The sequence below is a fragment of the Protopterus annectens genome, chromosome 2.part1 (genome assembly GCF_019279795.1).
Source record: "Protopterus annectens isolate FY-2018-M chromosome 2.part1, PAN1.0, whole genome shotgun sequence".
NCBI lineage: Eukaryota > Metazoa > Chordata > Ceratodontiformes > Protopteridae > Protopterus > Protopterus annectens.
The window spans coordinates 1,057,316,531-1,057,335,357 of NC_056729.1; the positions used below are offsets into that span (position 1 = coordinate 1,057,316,531).

Sequence of the window (18,827 nt, forward strand, 5' to 3'; positions counted from 1 at the left end):
GAGATGAATGGATAGAGGGTGGTACCGACTGGAGCACTGGTGACTTCAATACTGCAGAGACTGGTTCCAGGACTGGGGATCAGCTCCGAAAAGACAAGACGCTCGGCTCCAAAGGCTGTGGAGCCGAAGGTTTTTTTTGATTTTGAGTCCGATGATAAAGCCTTAGAGAGCTTAGAACATTTGGGAGATGACTAGTTTTATCATGGGTGGCCCAAAGCATCTTGAAAGGAAGATTTCAGTAGTCCTCTGTCGATTAACTTTCTTTGCCTTTCATGAAGTACATGGCTTGAAAAGGAATGGCAGATGGAGCAACTCTCCTGCAAGTGCAAAGCACCCAAACAATAAACAATTTACATGACTATCAGTCACAGACATCTTTTGTACACACTTTGGACATTTTTTAAACCCAGACTTAGGATGTTTATCTTGGTCAGCCATGAAAAATATCTAAATGCACACAAGCAAACTTGTATTATCAAAAACTACACACACACACAAAAGTTTTTAACAATTTGAAACTACACTATAATAGTCAAAACAATTAGTAGCCCTTAAAAAAAAGGGCTCTATATGGTTAAATATGAGCTAACTATAAATGTATAAACACACTCTAAAGCCTATAAATGCTTGACAAAACACACTAAGCTATTAAAACTATTCTTATATATATATATATATATATATATATATATATATATATATATATATTTTATTTATTTATTTATTTATTTATCATTTGTTGACCGGGAATGTCCGACTAGGTTCCACAGAGCCTGTTTTCAGCGGAGGCCCGGGGAGAAATGCTCCAGATGCATGTCTTTGGAATGTGGGAGGAAACCGGAGTACCCGGAGGAAACCCACGCGAACACAGGGAGAACATGCAAACTCCACACAGAAGGCACCCCAGCCGAGAATCAAACCGGAGAACCTCTTGCTGTGAGGTGACAACGTTAACCACTGCACCACTGTGCCGCCCATATATATTATATAAGCACACCAAAGAAAGGGGAGGGAGCTACTAAAGGTCTATATAAACGACGGCCAAAAAGTCTATAAGAGATCACAATTAGCTAACAGTAGCTAAGCTATTAAAAGTTATAATTATGAAGATATAAAGATAGAAGTTGAAAATAGGAATTTTTTTCTAGAAAAAATTTGTTATACTGGCCCAAGCTGTGATCAGTCGCAGCGACAAACTAGATCTGGGGTAACTCAAGGTGCATCATGGGATAGGGACTTGGCCTCGAGCTGTCTGCAGACCTCCAGCTTTGTAGTAGGCCGGCTCGGAGCCGAGGATCATCTCTCTACCCATCTGTAAGAATGAACGGTGAGATAGAACAACTTCACATGCACTTGTTTTACTTTTTCTACAGAAGTGAAAATCCTGATTCTGGCAACTGACAGTAAGGGTCCAGGTAAAGTCCGAATGCAGTGGAAATCTCCTAATCCAGTACACTGGTTAGCCAGTCAGTGGATCACAGAGGAAGAGACTCATCTCTCTGATTATAGGTCACAGCAATCTAGTGAATGTCAGGTAAGATGTAGAACTTACTTTCTCTAAAGAGAAAGATCACCTATCCCTTTTCACACTCTTGGTGGAGTACCCTGCATATTTTATCAGTCTCTTGTTTTTCTTCTTCAAGCTGTGTCTTTGTTTTTTGAAGAGTCCAACAGAGGGAATTACTAGGAATGGTACTGCTTATGCCGTAAAGGCACATAGTATTTTAGCAGAATCTTAAACCAGGTGCAACAAACAACAGACAGTAAAAGATGTACTTCTTCCAGGTCATATCATATGGTTATCTGGCAAAGAGCAGAAACTGGGGTAAGTGATAGTACCAGAGAAACTCGTATCAGTTCCCTGGTAATATTGGTATGGCTTTTCCAAGATGGAAAGTCTGAGCCAGAGAAGAACATACAGTTGTAAATTTTTCCATGCACTTCCCTTAAATGGGAACTTTAAGCTGTTTGCAGAAAATAACATATAGGTTAAGTACTAGGAAGTCAGATGTGTAGCTTTATGTTACATGGCTACCTTAGTGAATTACTCACTAAATTAACCACAAACAATTATTTAAACCTAAAAATACAGGCACCTTGGTTGACAAGATAATGTTAAAATTTTTCTGCTCTTCAAATGCTTACAGATGTGGATAAACAGAGAAAGAGCTAAGGAGGAAGGACACTGTTCTCCCTAAATTTTATGACCGGTCACATCAACAGGACAGGCAGCATTCTATACAGAACAGCACAGAAATGTGCCTTCTGCAGTTATTTCTACATATTTGCTATGCTGGCTGATGAAAACTGCCTTTCAAATTACTGACTTATTTTTAGTAAACCATCCAACAAACCTCTAGCACTGACCATTGCCCCAGAAGTGAAAACATAATATAGATTGAAACCATACCTCTCAACCTTTTAGAGCAAGGAATCTGGACAAAGCCATAAATAATGAGGGGACAGATGCCCAAATATAGGGACATTTTCTTTTAAATATTGCTTTTATTAACTTAGAACATTGATAGAATAAACAGATGTTTGCATTAACATGAATTTTCTGAAGGGTATGAAGTTTGTAACATAAATGTCTGTCATTATTTTCTGACTTCAGCCCTCAATTAGTTGTTAATGATTTGCCAGAAAACCACAATTTTATGAGAAACAGACCAAAAATATGAAGCAAACATCTGGACATTCTGTGAAAACCTGAGCAGTCGAGAGGTATGACAAACTCAGATATTGATGATAGCAACAGAAATTGTAAAGATAACTAATAAAATAATTTTAGCAGTTTCCCCTCTCAGAATCTTATGGAATATCAACATTAAATTTATTATTCCTTATATTCTAGCAAACACAGCAATACTCACCAAAAGTTGGACTACACCACTGAAAACAAGCCAAAGCTATTAAATGAGCTGCACATATATTTATATACTTGCTCTCTGGCTTCAGTCAATGGCACCTATCCCACACCAGCACAATGCTCCCTAAATGTTCTACAATACTTCAAGCCAGTGAAATCTAATTAGCTAGTATCTAATTAGCTAGTAAATTTTAATAGGAACAGCATGAAGTAAGCGATCATGTGGACCTAAAGATGCCTAGCGGTATACACTTAAGACAAACTTAAAAGTTCTCACCACCTTTTTCATCCACTTTTTAATAATGCTCATCTCCCAAATTGCACAGTTAAATATGTACTAGATGAAGGTACAGCTCACACACTAAAAATGCCTTGTATTGTACTTGGACAAACATATGAAATGAATGCCTATAATAACAAGAAATTCTCACCTTTTTAATATCTTCTTATCTTGTCAAGATCTACATCTGATGGCCTAAAAATATAAAATGTATAATGTTCACTTTCTATAAATGACATGCTATGTACATATTAATCTACATGGGCTATTACATGAACATTTTGTTAATTATGGCAAAACAAATAAACCTTCATTTCAAAATATTAAAGTTATATACATACCAAAATAACAGATCTCTAGAAAAAAAAGTCTTCTATAAACTCTATGGCATATGCTTGAAGTGTTATGACCATTAGCAGATGGATCTTTTCAGGACGCTAAACACCTTATCCTTCCCATTACACATCCCTATTGTCCACTCTCTCTCTCTCTCTCTCTCTCCCCCCAATTCTGAAGTTCAGAGTGAAAGTAGAAGAAAACTAGAACAGGCACAAGATAGAAGGTAAAGGCAATATGGTGAAATGATAGTAATTGATGAATGGTATACACCAGAAGACATACCATACTAGCTTTTAATGTTCCATACACTGTTGGAAACTCCTGGTGTCTGGCTGGTGTGTGATTCTCAAACAATCTGGAAATATATCGCTGATTGATAAGTATATTTCTTGGCATTTTAACCTTTCAGAGTTCATTGTCTTAATTTTGCCTGACTGAATTGTTTTATATATTTTCTGGCATTGTTTTGTTTCTCATCTGTCCTGAAACTGTTTTTCCCCTACCCTCACCCTATTCTTGTGGTGGTGTTATAGTTGGTGGCTTTGCAGTTGCCTGCCCCTACTGTACATTTGATCTGGGACACCCCTCCCAGTCTGGTGTTCACTCTACTTAATACAGAGAGAACATTTGAGAAGGCCAACCCACTTAGGTTCTTAACCCTGAAATTTTCTTCTGCTCCTTCTTCCTCTCTCCTTGCACTTTATTTTGCATCTTCTTATAAGTACTCAATTGTATTTATTCTGCTCCATTTATTACTGCTTGGTAGTAGCCTGATTAAATTGTAACTGTTATTCTAAGCCTTTTGGTTTAAGCACTGAGCTCCAGACCAGTTATTTTACATTAAGGTTTGTGTTCTGCACTGTTGTGGCAGGGCAGGTAGCTTACATCCTTCTAAGTTGGGAATTGCTGATTTAGAATAACAGACACTGAGCCTTCAAAGTGTATTAGTTCTGGTTAAAGCACTTGGACTTCAGGCCAGTTATTTTTCATTAAGAAGGTTTGTTGTCTGCACTCTTAAGGGAGGAGAGGCTAGATTCTGCCCTTCTGAGCTGGGAATTTCTGGTTAAAGGCTTATTGTGCCTGCTTATTTGAACTGTTTCTTTCTGAAATTGGTGCGCCTTGTTTGCTGTAGCATAGACTAGATTCAGACCTGCTGAATCTAGCTTTGTTTGTATAACTTGAGCAGTAATCCAGGCCATCTTTTTTGGAGAAGGTTCCCCTGCACCCTAGTGGCAGGAGTGTGCAGTCAGAACTTGTCTGATTGAAGACTGCTGGAACAGGGCTCAGTTTTGTGCTTTTTTACTGGGTAATTTGTTTAAATCAGTTTCCTTGTTATCGATTGTTATATAAATAAAATTGCACTTTATTCATCTGATTTGACTGTATTTGTGTTTCTTCCTACTTTATTTTGCTTTTCCTGCTTGCTCTTAAAAGTACTTAATTGCATTTATTACTGCTCGTTAGCAGCCTGATTAAATTGTAACTTGTTATTCTAAGCCTTTGGTTGAAGCACTTGGGCTTCAGACCAGTTGTTTTACATTAAGAAGGTTAGTGGTCTGCACTGTTGTGGCAGGACAGGTAGAGTAGATCCTTCTCAGTTGGAAGTTGCTGATTGAAGGGTTAACGTCTGTTATTCTAAAAGTGTATTAGTTCTGGTTTAAGCAGTTGGGCTTCCAGCCAGTTATTTTACATTAAGAAGGTGTGGTCTGCACTCTTGTGGGAGGAGAGGATAGATTCTGCCCTTGTGAGCTGGGAGTTTCTGGTTAAAGGCTTAGTGTGCCTGCTTATTTGAACTTTTTTTTCTGAAATTGGTATGCCTTGTTTGCTGTAGTATAGACTACATACAGACCTGCTGAATCTAGCTTTGGTTGTATAACTTGAGCACTAATCCAGACCATCCTTTTTTGGAGAGGGTTCCCCTGCACCCTAGTGGCAGGAGTGTGCAGTTAGAACTTGTCTGATTGAAGACTGCTGGAACGGGGCTCAGTTTTTAGCATTTTATTAGTTAATTGGTAAATTTGTTTAAATTGGTTTGCTCATTTGCTACTGTTATATTAAAAAAAAATACACTTTATGCATCGCCGCTTAGCTAGGGTTAAACAATTCCTGGCGCCATAAAGTCTGCGGTTTAAATTTTCCCTTAAAACTAGCCAGTTTTTTAGTTTTAGTACTCAAATCTGCTTCTTTGAGCTCAGCATTTGTTCAGAACTCGTTGTAAGCACTAAATAAGCTACAAATTACTACAGCACTCATCTTTCTTCACTTGTCTAGAGGAAAACAGTTTTTAGTACTTAATAAATAACACCTATCCAGGTATGTCGAAGGGTCAGCTCCCGGTGTTTTTTCCTGTCTACCTGATTAATCTGGGCATGCATCAATAGCCTCATGTACACAGACAACCCTCTCCTCCTACCACCCAACACTACAACCTGTGAGAGATGCAATTATATAGCCAAACTGGAATTAAAGCTCTCTTCACCCAAGACTGGACTAGACAGTCAAGAGAAGAAGGTAAACACTTGCACCACACCACACTCATCACATAGTCCCTCAAAACCTACACCACCAAAACAGACACATAGAAACACAAAACACACACCTACATTCGCAGAGGCTCTCAATAAAAATCTAATCAAGCAACAGAGACCTCCAAAGCAGAAACTCCACCCCCCCCCCAACACAACCCAAATGACACATAGCTCACAAACTCTGTGTGCCACTCAACCACAGCCCATAAGGCATAACAACGTACCCAACACTCTAGTCATAGGTGACTCTATAGTCAGGCACACTGATGTTCCACTCACCAGGCTAAACAAGGAAAAAGTCAGCTGCTTATTGGGTGCCAGGATCCACCACATAATACACTCACTCAGGTCACTCCACAACAAATACAAATATGACTCTGTCATTGTACATGTTGGTGTGAATGACCTGAGATGTACCTCCCTGGACTACATGAAAAGAGACATGGAGGAGCTCTCCGATCTTGTAGCCCAGGCAGGTATGACCCTAGCCCTTGGTAGCATTCTGCCATCACCCAGAATGATACCACAGTACAAGGACAAAATGATTGACTTTAACAATTGGCTAAGCTTCTGGTGTCATTCTAAGGGATCCAGTATTTGTCTGCCTGGGATGACATGATCAACAGACCACGATGCTTTGCCAGAGATGGCCTGCACCTGTCGCCCTTGGAATTCGGGATACTGGCTAAGGCTCTTGCTACCCCATATAGTGCCTTTATTAGGCAAGGTTTGAATGACAAATTCACCACCGTAAAAGGTACAAGCAAACAAAATCTGAGGGTAATGCTAAACCTCAAAATGCATTCACTCGAGGCACTCCTTAAAATGGAGAACATAGACATCTGTGCAGTGACAGAGACCTGGTTCACGGCTCCAGAGAGCACCCCTGAATTACCAAGCTATAATTCATACCACACCTTTCAGCCCGCTAACCTGGACCGAAACACTAAAGGTGGAGGTGTGTCCATATTCATTAAGGATATCCACACCTCTAGGCTAGTTGCTCAGCATAATGCATCCGAGATTATCCAAGTGCAATTAACTCTGGGCAAGACCGCAATCCAAATTTTAACTTGCTACAGAGCCCCCACCATGCCCCAGGATTCCTACTCCTCATATTTTGATACACTGGAAAATATTAGGGTACAACCTAACACCCTCATAATGGGTGATTTCACCTACCCCACCATTAACTGGGAAAACTACTCATGTACCAACTGTTTTGCTCAAAGTTTTCTGGAATTCATAAATTCCATTGCCTTAGATCAACATATCCACACCCCCACCAGGGGCAGCAATATCCTAGACCTGGTCATTACCAACATGGGCGACCGGTGTTCCACACCAGAGGTCAATTCCTCGTTGGTCAGATCATACCACAAGCTAATCACCCTGGACATCCACATCCCCCCCTCACCAATTAGGGAAACTACCGTAAAAAATTTCTCCTAAACAAACTTTACACTTAAGACAGAAGTAGCAAACTTCACGACACCCATGCAGACGGACAACAGAGGTATGACTGCTGAATCCAACACAAATGCACTTTATAAGCACTTACACGAGTGCATGGATCGTGCAATCCCTAACAGATCCAAGATGATATCCTCCAAAAAAAGGAAGTCAATCTGGTAGTCCCCTGCCACAAACAAACTCTACAACAGAAGAAAGACACTGTTGCAAAAAAGAGTAAAATCCCATGATTAGAGGAACTCCCTGGTCAGCCTCAGTAAGAAGCTGATATCCTTCATAAAATCTTCCAAAGCTAGTTACGAAAACAAAATCACCATTGATTCTAAAGACAAAGTACAGTTTTGTACCTACCATAAATGTAGATGTTCGAGGATTCCATTGCTGCAGTCCTTACTATTGGGTATAGTCCGCATCCAGTCGGCCCGAATACCAGAGTATAAGGCTGACGTCGGTCAGGGCGCATTAGACTGACGTCAGTACGTCAGGGTACTAATGCGCATGACCGGCGTCATATCCTCAGTCTTTTCTTGCCCCAGATGTCAGAAGACCCTAAAAAGACAAGGCCCAAAATACCTGCACCAACACATGAACAAAATATACAAAAATAGAAGCAGGTAAAGTCACCTACACAACCACCCCGAAACACAGAGGGGAAGGAGGGAGGGTAAATTGGACTGCAGCAATGGAATCCTCGAACATCTACATTTATGGTAGGTACAAAACTGTACTATGTTCTTCGTTTTCCATTGCTGCAGTCCTTACTATTGGGTAGAATCCCAAAGCAGAGGTAAGGGAGGCTGGCAAATCACAAAGAAGCAGGAGCTGACAACATGCCTTGCAAAACAGCTGTGGCAAAACCAGCCCTAGACTTAGAGTAGATAGGAAGGTGATAATGCTTAGAGAAAGTATGCACTGAACTCCAAGTAGCTGCTTCCAAAATATCCTTAGTGGCCACCCCCCGTAGAAATGCTGTGGAAGTGGCAGTAGCCCTAGTGGAATGAGGCCTAATCCCAGCAGGAATCTCCTTGCCATGATGGGAATAACAAAATGCAATGCAAAAGCCAATCCACCCAGAAATAGTTTGTTTTGACACAGGCTTGCCCTGCGAACTCAAAGCAAAAGAAACAAACAACTGCTGAGACTGCCTAAAATCCTTAGTCCTGCTTAAGTAATAACGCAATTGCCTGTGTACATCTAAAGTATGCAAAATCTTTTCCCCTATATTTTGGGGGTCTGCATAAAAAGTAGGCAAATGAATAGTTTGGTTTAAAGCCACACTAGAAACCACCTTAGGCATAAAGGAAGGATTAGTACGTAATGATACCCTATCCTTATGGAAAATCAAAAAAGGCTCGACTGCCATAAGGGCCTGCAACTCAGACACCCTTCTTGCAGAAGTAATAGCCAACAAAAAAGCAGTCTTCCATGACAAATATTTCAATTCAGCAGTAGCCGCAGGCTCAAAAGGTTGTAGAGTAAGTTTTTCCAACACAAAATTGAGATCCCAAGCAGGAGTAGGAGCTCTACGTGGGGGTCTTATATTTTTCGCCCCTCTAAGAAACTGCTTGAACAAAGGATGCGAAAACAATGGTGGGTCACAATCATAGTGAGCTGAGATTGCTGCAGCATGAATCTTAATGGAAGAGAAGGACAGACCCTTGTCCAGTAACACAGTAAGATATTGAAGAGCCATACTCAAATTAGGCTCAGAAATCTTCAAATTCTTTGCTTTACTCCAAAATAAAAATCTCTTCCATTTTGCTGCGTACACTTTCCTTGTACTAGGTCTTCTAGCTTCCATAATCACATTTAAAACTTGTTGAGGAAGTTGAGACCTGCTGTGTTTCAACACAGAATATGCCAGGCTGTCAGATGAAGAGAGTGAAGCTTGACATTGAGCAGATGACCGTCCTGCTGGGATAACAGATGTGGAATCAAAGGTAAAGGCCATGGAGGCTTCTTTACCAGACTCCGTAGAAGAGGGTACCAGTGTTGCCGAGGCCAATCTGGAGCTATCAAAATCATCCTTGGCCTGTCCTGTCTGACCTTTAACAGTACCTTTGGAAGAAGAGGCAGAGGTGGAAAGGCATACACATGAAGGTTTGTCCAACTGAAAGACAGAGCATCCACTTTCCAAGCTGTGTGATGAAACCCCTTTGTGCAAAACTGTGGCAGCTGGTGGTTTAGAGGAGAAGCGAACAGATCTATGTCTGGAGTTCCCCATGACACTGTCAATTTCTGAAATACATGAAGATCCAGTTTCCACTTGTGGGGATCCATGATTTGTCTGCTTAACACATCTGCTAAGGAGTTCTGTGCTCCTGGCAGAAACCTTGCCTGAAGAGTTAGGTGCAAGCGTAGCGCAGTCTCCCATAAAATCATCGCTTGCCTGCATAGAGGATAAGAATGTGTTCCCCCTTGTTTGTTGAAGTACCACATGACAGTTGTGTTGTCTGTTAGAATCAACACCTGCCCTGGAAGAAGTAACTCCTTGAAAGCCAGTAATGCGAACTGGATTGCTAACATCTCCTTCATGTTGATATGTAGATGCTGTAGTCTGGCAGGCCACTTGTCTTGTATCCACTTTCCATTTAGATGAGCTCCCCAAGCAATGTCCGAGGCATCTGTCGGTAAAAATCTGACTCGCCTCTGGCCGGGTCACAGAGAGTCCCTTGTTTAGGTGACATTCCTGAGCCCACCAAAAAATTCTCTTTGAAGGCAAGGTATTATTGGAATGACAGTGTCTAAATCCTGGCAGTGCTGTGTCCATACATTTTTGAGATACCATTGTAACTTCCTCATATGCAGTTTGGCATTGGGAAGCACCAGAATACAAGATGCCATGAACCCTAATGCTTGAAGGACTGTCTTTGCAGTCAGCACGGACTGATGAGATAGTTGATGGAAGTAAAGTGATAGACTCTTTTGTTTGTCCGGGGTTAAAAAGGCCATCTGGGCTGCTGTATTCAGTCTCACACCCAGAAAGCACATGTCTTGAGAGGGTACTAGACTGGACTTTATTTCGTTCACAGAATACCCTAGGCATCTTAGCACTGCTATAACATATTCCAGATGCTGTAGAAGGTCTTCCTTTTCTTGAGCCAGAATCAGGCAGTCGTCTAAATAAGGATAGATTTGAAGTCCTTGTAGCCTGAAGTAAGCTATCACTGGAGCCAGAACCTTTGTGAATACTCTGGGCGCAGTAGATAAGCCAAAGGGCAATGCAGAGAACTGATAATGAGAATCTCCAGCTCGAAACCGCAGAGACTTCCTGTAACTTAGCCTGATAGGCACATGAAGGTAAGCTTCCTTGAGATCTAAAGTTACCATCCAGTGATCTTTGCCCAGCAGGGGTAAAAGCTGTTGTAACGTCAACATCTTGAACTTGGGAATGTCCAGACAAGTGTTGAGGAGAGATAAATCCAAAATCGGTCTCCACGTGTTCCCCTTCTTTGGTACTAGGAACATGCGAGAATAAAATCCTAGGCCCCTTTCTGATACAGGGACTGGCTGAATGGCCCCCATGTGGAGTAACTGAGAAACTTGCTTGTAAGCCTCTTTTCTTTGTGGAGGAGGAACGTCTGGCATGCCTTTGAAAGGGGGCATTGTATGGAAATAAAAACTGTAACCGTGGTGAATGATGTCCAACACCCATCTGTCTTGAGTAAGTAAATCCCAATTTTCTTTGAAAAGAGACAGTCGTCCTTCCAAAGGAGCTGCCAGACGAGAATCTACTGGCAGCTGAAAAGGCAGGTCATTGGGTCTGTTTACGAAAGGACTGACCCCTGCCCTCACCAGAAGTCTGAGCAGGTGAACTCCCTGTTCTAGGCATAAAAGAACCTTGAGCCCTGCCCCTACCACGTCTAGACCTACCCCTAGACTGGGAATCATAAGCAGGATATGTCCACCCCTTAGCAGGCCAATTTCTACTAAACTTCGGTGGCTGTACCTGCAAAAAATCTGTAACAGTTGCATAGACTTAGCTTTGTCCTCCATTTTCTTTAAAACTGCTTCCACAGGTGAACCAAACAACACATCAGACTGTAAAGGAGCATCCAAAATCCTTGTCTTAACATGCTCAGCCAAATTTTGATCCCTCAACCAGGCATGCCTGCGAAGAACAGAACTAGTGGCAGCCACTCTCGAGGAGGCCTGCACAGCATCAAAACCACATTGCAAAGAATGCTTGCCCACTTGTTCAGACACATAAACTAAATCCAGCAATTCTTTACAATCAATACCTTCCGCCAAAGCATCCACCTTAGATTTCAATTGTGAAAGGAGATAATTTTGATATTTCAGCATGTGAAACTGACAATTCAATGCTCTCATGGCTAGAGTGGAAGAAGTATATACTTTCTTACTCCACCTATCTAACGCCCTTGCCTCTTTGTCAGTGGGAACAGGATTTTTAACCACAGAGGCCTTAACACCTTTAGGCCCCGAGAAACAGTTTCTGGGTCCGCCCTAGGACTCCTAAACAAATACTTATGAGCTTCGGGCACCCTATAGTACCTATCAGGTTTAACAGGAGCAGGAGGCAAAGAATCAGGGTCAGGGAAGCCTCTGCAAAAACATCTTCCACCACATTCAACACAGGAGGTATAGCTAAGGGCCTATGCTGGGGTAAAATAAGAATTCCCTAAGCCTCTTCCTGGAATCAGAGTAATCCTGGCCTTCCCATTTAAAGTGCTCCCTCATGGAATGCAGAGTCTCTGAAAATGAAAAATCCTCAGGAGGAGAAGCCGAAGGAGTGGCATCATCCACATCAGAATCAGAATAATGAGGATACTCCTGCAAATCTTCCGCAGAAGACTCAGAAGCCCCTGAACCCTGTTCAAAACTGTCAAACTCTGGTTCCACCCTAGGCCTCTTATCCGGAGGGCCCATAGAACCTCTAATCATAGTAATCAAATCTTCTGCTATTTTAAGCATATGTTTTTTAGGCACAGAACCCGAAAGGCTAGGAGAAGCCCCTACTGAAGCTGAACTTGGCCTACCTCTAAAAGAAGTTTTGGCAACAGAAGGAGAGGCTCTAACTACTGTGGGAAGAGAGGGAAGAATAGTAACCTGAGAAGCCCGCTCAGCCTGGCCTGCCTCCTGAGAGGGTACATCCTGTAACAGTAAAGTTTCTGCCTGAGACTCCATAGAAACTCCTGGCAAAACCTCTGGCTCCACTGAGCCTCCTAAAGAACCGACGGCATTTTATAATTGCAACGCTTCCCAAACACTAATCTGGCACAGTCTAACCTCCTCTTAATAGTGCTTGTTAAACCTAGCACAAGAGCGGCAACCAACAACGTCGTGCTCAGGCCCTAAACAAGGTATACACAATGTATGGTAATCCCTATGAGGTATTTGTTTCCCACAAGAAATACAGTTATTCACATTTTCTGACATCCGATTAAATACTGAGGCAAGAAAAAACCAAAATGTTCCCCAATGGGGTACTTAGCCAACTCTGATTCGGTCTGAAACTCCGGTTTCGGAAATATTTCAGAACGCCAACCTGCACTCGCAAAACTGCTTCTGCATCGGACCACGCGGCAAAAAAGACTGAGGATATGACGCCGGTCATGCGCATTAGTACCCTGACGTACTGACGTCAGTCTAATGCGCCCTGACCGACGTCAGCCTTATACTCTGGTATTCGGGCCGACTGGATGCGGACTATACCCAATAGTAAGGACTGCAGCAATGGAAAACGAAGAACATCCACAAAGCATTATATAGCTATGTCAAGAATCTCAATGGCAACACTCAGATCTGCTCTGAGTTACAGCACAATGGCACTAAATATACAGGACCAACTGATGTTGCCAACATCCTGGCAGATAGGTTCAACTTTACCCCTCTCTCACCCCCTAAAGGGCCCATCTCTACACCGGAAGAATGCAAAGTTTCTGCAATCATGGCTGCACAGGTAAAAACCACACTCTCCAAAGCCAAAAGCACAGCATCCATGGGAACTGACATCATCCCAGGCTGCGTTCTACACGAACTACAGAATGAACTGGCACCCCATCTAAGCACCATGTTCAATTATAGCCTAACCTCAGGCTTTATGCCCACTGAATGGCGCACAGTGACGGTTATCCCGCACCAAGGGGAGCCACCACGCACTCCAGGGAACTACCGCCCCATTAGCCTAATGAGCCTGGTCTGCAAGGCCATAGAACGTATCATCATGGAACTTATAAACAAAGACATTGGTAATCTCCAAACTCTGGATCCTACCCAGTTCGGGTTTGTAAAAGGCATATCATGCCTCCTAAACCTGATAGAATTCTTTGAAGCAGTCACCAAAGCCGTAGATGAGGGTAAAATGGTTCACACAGCCTATCTAGATCTCACCAAGGCTTGACACCATCCCCCACTCTGGAATTATAGATAAACTCACTAAACTAGGTATAAATCCCTATGTCACAAGATGGGTTACCAACTGGCTCACTGACAGAACCCACACTGTGAAAGAAGCAGACTCCAAATCAGACTTCAGACAAGTGGAGTACCACAGGGTTCAGTCCTGGGTCCCCTCCTGTTTGGTATCTACTGTTATGAAGTACAGGCTAACCCAGAAGATCTTTCGTTAACGATGTTTGCAGATGACTGCAAACTAGGAGCCATAATCAAAACTCCTAACGATGTGGATATCCTACAAAAGGGCCTCACTGAGACAGATGCCTGGTGTAAAAGCCATGGCCTCAAGCTCAATGCCAAAAAGTGCACTGTCATCCCTCTGGTAAAACTCTGTACCCATGAGCTAACACATAGGTGGTGGTCTACTTAACACTGAAAGTCTGATAAGAGACCTTGGGACACAGGTTGACAGTAGTCTCTCCTTTGATAATCACATCACCACAGTAGTCAGGAAATCCTTCTACATGGCACACCTCATCACAAACGGTTTCTCTTCCAGGAAAAAAAAAGTGGTCATTGTTCCCCTACTTGCCACTCATTAGACCCATTATAGAGTACAATGCCCCTTTTGGTATGTACCTCACAAGCCATCTACAGCAACTGGAAAGGCCGCAGAAATACCTCACAGCGAGGATTACTGGCCTCAAACTGATGCCCTACGCAGACCGTCTCAAAAAACTCTAGCTTTACTCCATCGCATATCGCCTATTCAGAGGCGATCTCTGCCTAACATACAAAGCTATGTCAAACCCAGAGCTGTTGGACATGCTCCACTTGAAGAAATCCCAATCCTTCTGAGCTACACGCTTTTGGGAGCTAAACCTTGTCACCACAATAAACGGAATATGATGGAGGGATAGATTGCTGTCCCAGACACTTCCCATACTCTGGAACAAACTACCTATCTATATCAAACAATGCTCCTCATTAGCTCTCAAGAAAAATCTTGATGATTGGATGGGAAATAAGAAATTCACCCCCGGGATCACCTCTGTGGCTCTGTTTGACAGGGGCACAGGAAAATAATTTTCTTGGGTGGTGAAAGCCAGAGTACCTTTTTGACTATGCTTATATAGGCCCTAGGGCCAATAGTCTAGTACCTACCTATGAACCTTAGGGTAATTACATAGTTTTCATATCTAATGGGAGAGGGTCCATTTCTGGAAATATCTACAGCAGACTTCCAAGACAATCCTCCTGAATAGTCACTCTCATGATACCACCACCCTGATGACAATGGGCTGAAAAAAAGATCAGGAAATACAAACAACATTTAGCTTGTAATGCCTCATAAAATGTGCTCAGAAAAGGCAAAGCTGATGCTGCGATATAGGTTCACAGGTTCAGCTGTCTAGCTTAAGTTTTGATGGCCTTCAAGAAGCCTGCCTGCCATAACTCACTGTTGATTTCTACTTCCCAAACATATATGTATGAACATTTTTAAGGCATTAAGTACAGAACCAGGCCCAGTGAGGTAAAGAGAAAGTCCTAACTATGGCACAGGCAGCCACCATGTGATCAGTGAATTGATGGAGCCGGCAGGAAGGATGGATATGGCAATCCTAAGGGAAGAGAATTCACTAGTGTGGGGAGACTGTTTGCTGAGGCTGGGGCTAGGAAAGATCAATGGTCTTTGGCATGCAGGATGGCTTTGGATGCATAACTGCCTTAGGGCCCAGGGCAGACAGATCCTCACAAGCCATGCCTCATGTCTCCTGGCTTTGCCCTGTCCCACTCTTGATAGTCGTCAGCTTGCTCCCCTTGAAAATAAACATGAGGATGTGGGGCCCCATATGTATAAGCTTTTTCAGGAAGGGAGACCTCCTATTGTGGGTCACACTGAGGTCTTGTTTGAGGGATCAGAGCTTGTAGTGGAAGATCATGAATTCAGTGGCAGCAAGTTAAAAAAAAAAAAAAAAAAAAAAAGACGGCAAAGGCAAGCTTATTTGAAGGTCTTGGAAGATGATGTACAATGTATCACTTGCTTTTTTCTTCAACTTCTAGTATTACACTCACCAGTAATTTGTTAGTGCCCCGGTGGCCACTCTAGGCATAGCCTTTCCAAAAGACTGGAACAGACACTGGCTTGTAGACCAGCCAGAAGTCATCTCTAAGTAACCTGGAACACAATGAACAATTTAATGACAGTCTCGGAGGGCTTTTTGAATACTTGAATTTTTCTAACCCAATGATCTTTCTAGTAAGGGCTCAAACCTTTTTGAGTCCTTTCATCTGGCTTGTTCAAAGGATATAAAATGTAGCACTGTAACTGTTCAGAACAGTTAATTATAAAGTGATGCAATTATTTCATTGGTGTGATCAGACATGCCCTTCATAATTAGGGCCAATTTTTTCTTCTAACTTTTACATAAACACAGGTCAAAGTACTATTGTCCCTGGATCACTAAGAATGACATTTTACCCTTTAACAATTTACAATGTATGCCCTTTTGCAAAGTCTCTTGATAGTACACTTGCTGACATTAAAGCTGAGGTCATTACTACTAAATCAAGGTATTTGCATACCACACTAGAAAATGTCAGTGTCTTATTATGAAAAATTGTTACCCAGTTTGAAATTATCAACACACGGTATATCTTAATTTGGAAGCCACAATAAATCAAAAGTTATTTAATTAAAAATGCCCGAAGATAGGCTTGCCTTTGTGACCAGCGTCTATTTAAGATTTTATCTAGAAATAGTAGAATGAAGCAGAAACCAACAGAGATGGAGCTACTTTGGGGGAAACAATACTGTAAATACAGCATGAACATATAAGCACTGCAATACCATCAAGTTTTCCTTTGGTCTCTAAATACCAGTAACATGTCTCTAACACTAACAGTACTTCAGATACTGTACAATCAGGATTGCAAACTAACCTCACTAGAACACAAGTAAAATGTATAAACAACTTACCTTCGCAATGAAATAAGCTGTGAAGAATGCTAAAGGATGTCATACCAAAGCTACCAGTATTCAAGCACATTATACCATAGTTGTGACACCAAAAGCAGTAATATCCTTTGTACCATATCAGCTGCCTTCACTGACATTAGTTCCACAGACAAGCACTTGCAAGAGACCAAAGACAATACTGCCCTTTGTACGTTACCTGTCAGTTACCTTCACTGACCAAAACAGTTAAGGCGGGTTGTTAGTATACAAGATTATGTCTTTGCACTTTCAACAAGCTTCTTCTTGTAGTTAAAATTTGATTCCATCAGTCTCCATTTGCCTACAATGTGACCATCAGTACGTCAACTAAGCAGAACATAGCACTTAAGTAGAAAGTTAACAACTACACTAACACCTTCTGTAATAAACATCAGTTACCTTCAAATAATTTGCCCGAGAGGCCAGATGCACAAGGAACCAAAACAGCAGTCTTTTTGTCTGATGGTTACCATCACTAAATAAAAATCAGAAAAGTACAGTTGTATAAGAAAGAGAGTTATGTACTTACCATAACTTGGCATCTGTGCTATCCAGTGTCATTATTCATTGCAGATGGGTCTTGGATCTGACCTCACATCTGAGCTGGTAACTGTCAGACAGATCCAGAGCTTAAGCTCCTCCCCTTCCCACAATCCCTTGCTACCTACTAACCCTCAGAACGAGTTTTCTAAACCAATGGAAATGCAGAGGAAGCTGAGCGAAAAAACAAAACATTCCCACATATCAGCCACTCCAGCATGCCAGAACCCCAGAAGGAAGGAAGGAGGAAGGAGGGTGGGAATGTGATTAATACCGACAGTGGATAGCACGGGTGCCAAGTTATGGTAAGTACATAACTCTATCTGATGCTGTGTCATTATTCATCACAGATGGGTTAGAGTTCCCATCTTCTAAATATCCTGGGTGGCCTCAAGGAAGGACATGCCGGAGGACAGAGGAACCAAAGGAAGCTCTCTTCCTAGACACCAAGATCAACCTGTAGTCCGAAATGAAAGCAGGAGGATTACACAGTCACAGCAGCACAAATCTCATCCAGGGAAAGTCTAACCAAGAAGGCAGAAGATGTAGCAACAAACCTGGTTAAGTGGGCCTTCACCGGTCTGGATAATTCCAACTGCCTACTATCATAAATGCAAGAAATACAACCAGCAATCCACCTGGAAATAGTAACTTTGGAAACTGACTGGCCCTTTCTGTTCTGAGAGAAAGCCACAAAGAGTTGGTCTGACTTTCTAAACTCCACAGTCCTTTTCAGATAAAAATGCAATTACCTGTGGACGTCTAGACAATGCAAGATGTACTCTTCTTTATTAGAGTAATTAGGAAAGAAGACTGGTAGTTGAAATCGACTGACTGAGATTAGCTTCACTGGCCACTTTAGGGAGAAAGGAAGTATTTGCTCTAAGAGACAGCTTATCCTTATGAAAGATCGTGAACAGTGGCTTAATGCACAGAGCCTGAAGTTCCAAATCCCTCTTAGCAGAAGTAATGGCAACTAAAAAAGGCAGTCTTCCAGGAAAGAAATTTAATATCATATGAACTAGCTGGTTCAAAAGGTTTTGGTGCTGCAGTCCCTGATGCAAAAGTCGAATCCCACGGAGGAGACAGATCTTTAATAGGTGGTCTAAGAAGAAAAACTTCTTTCAGAAAGGTTTTGCATAATTTGGAAGAAAAGGTACGCTTATCATTGACATGGAAATCTGAGACGGCAGCCAACTGAAGCTTAATGGTGGAAAGACTCACCCCATCCTGAAAAAGGGGAAGATAAAAGAGCAAAATATCAGGAGTAGGGACTGAGAAGGGATCTAAATGTCTTTGTGTGGCCCAAATGGAAAACTTTTTCCATTTACTGGAATACACCTTTGTCGACTGCTTTTGGGAAGCCAAAATAATGCTCCTCACCAGGGAAGGAAGCCAGGACTGTGAAAGGATTACTGGAACTGGAAAACCATGCGGTTA

General features: G+C 42.0%; 1 protein-coding gene across 1 annotated transcript in view; it reads right to left on the minus strand.

Moving 5' to 3' along the window:
• Window positions 1–18,827, minus strand: part of TDRD15 (tudor domain containing 15) — a 688,203-nt gene that overhangs the window by 204,571 nt on the left and 464,805 nt on the right. The window contains exon 3 of the mRNA XM_044063524.1: window positions 3,301–3,344. Coding sequence (XP_043919459.1) covers window positions 3,331–3,344 — 14 coding nt within the window. The 3' untranslated portion in view covers window positions 3,301–3,330. The remainder of the gene's footprint in view (window positions 1–3,300; window positions 3,345–18,827) is intronic.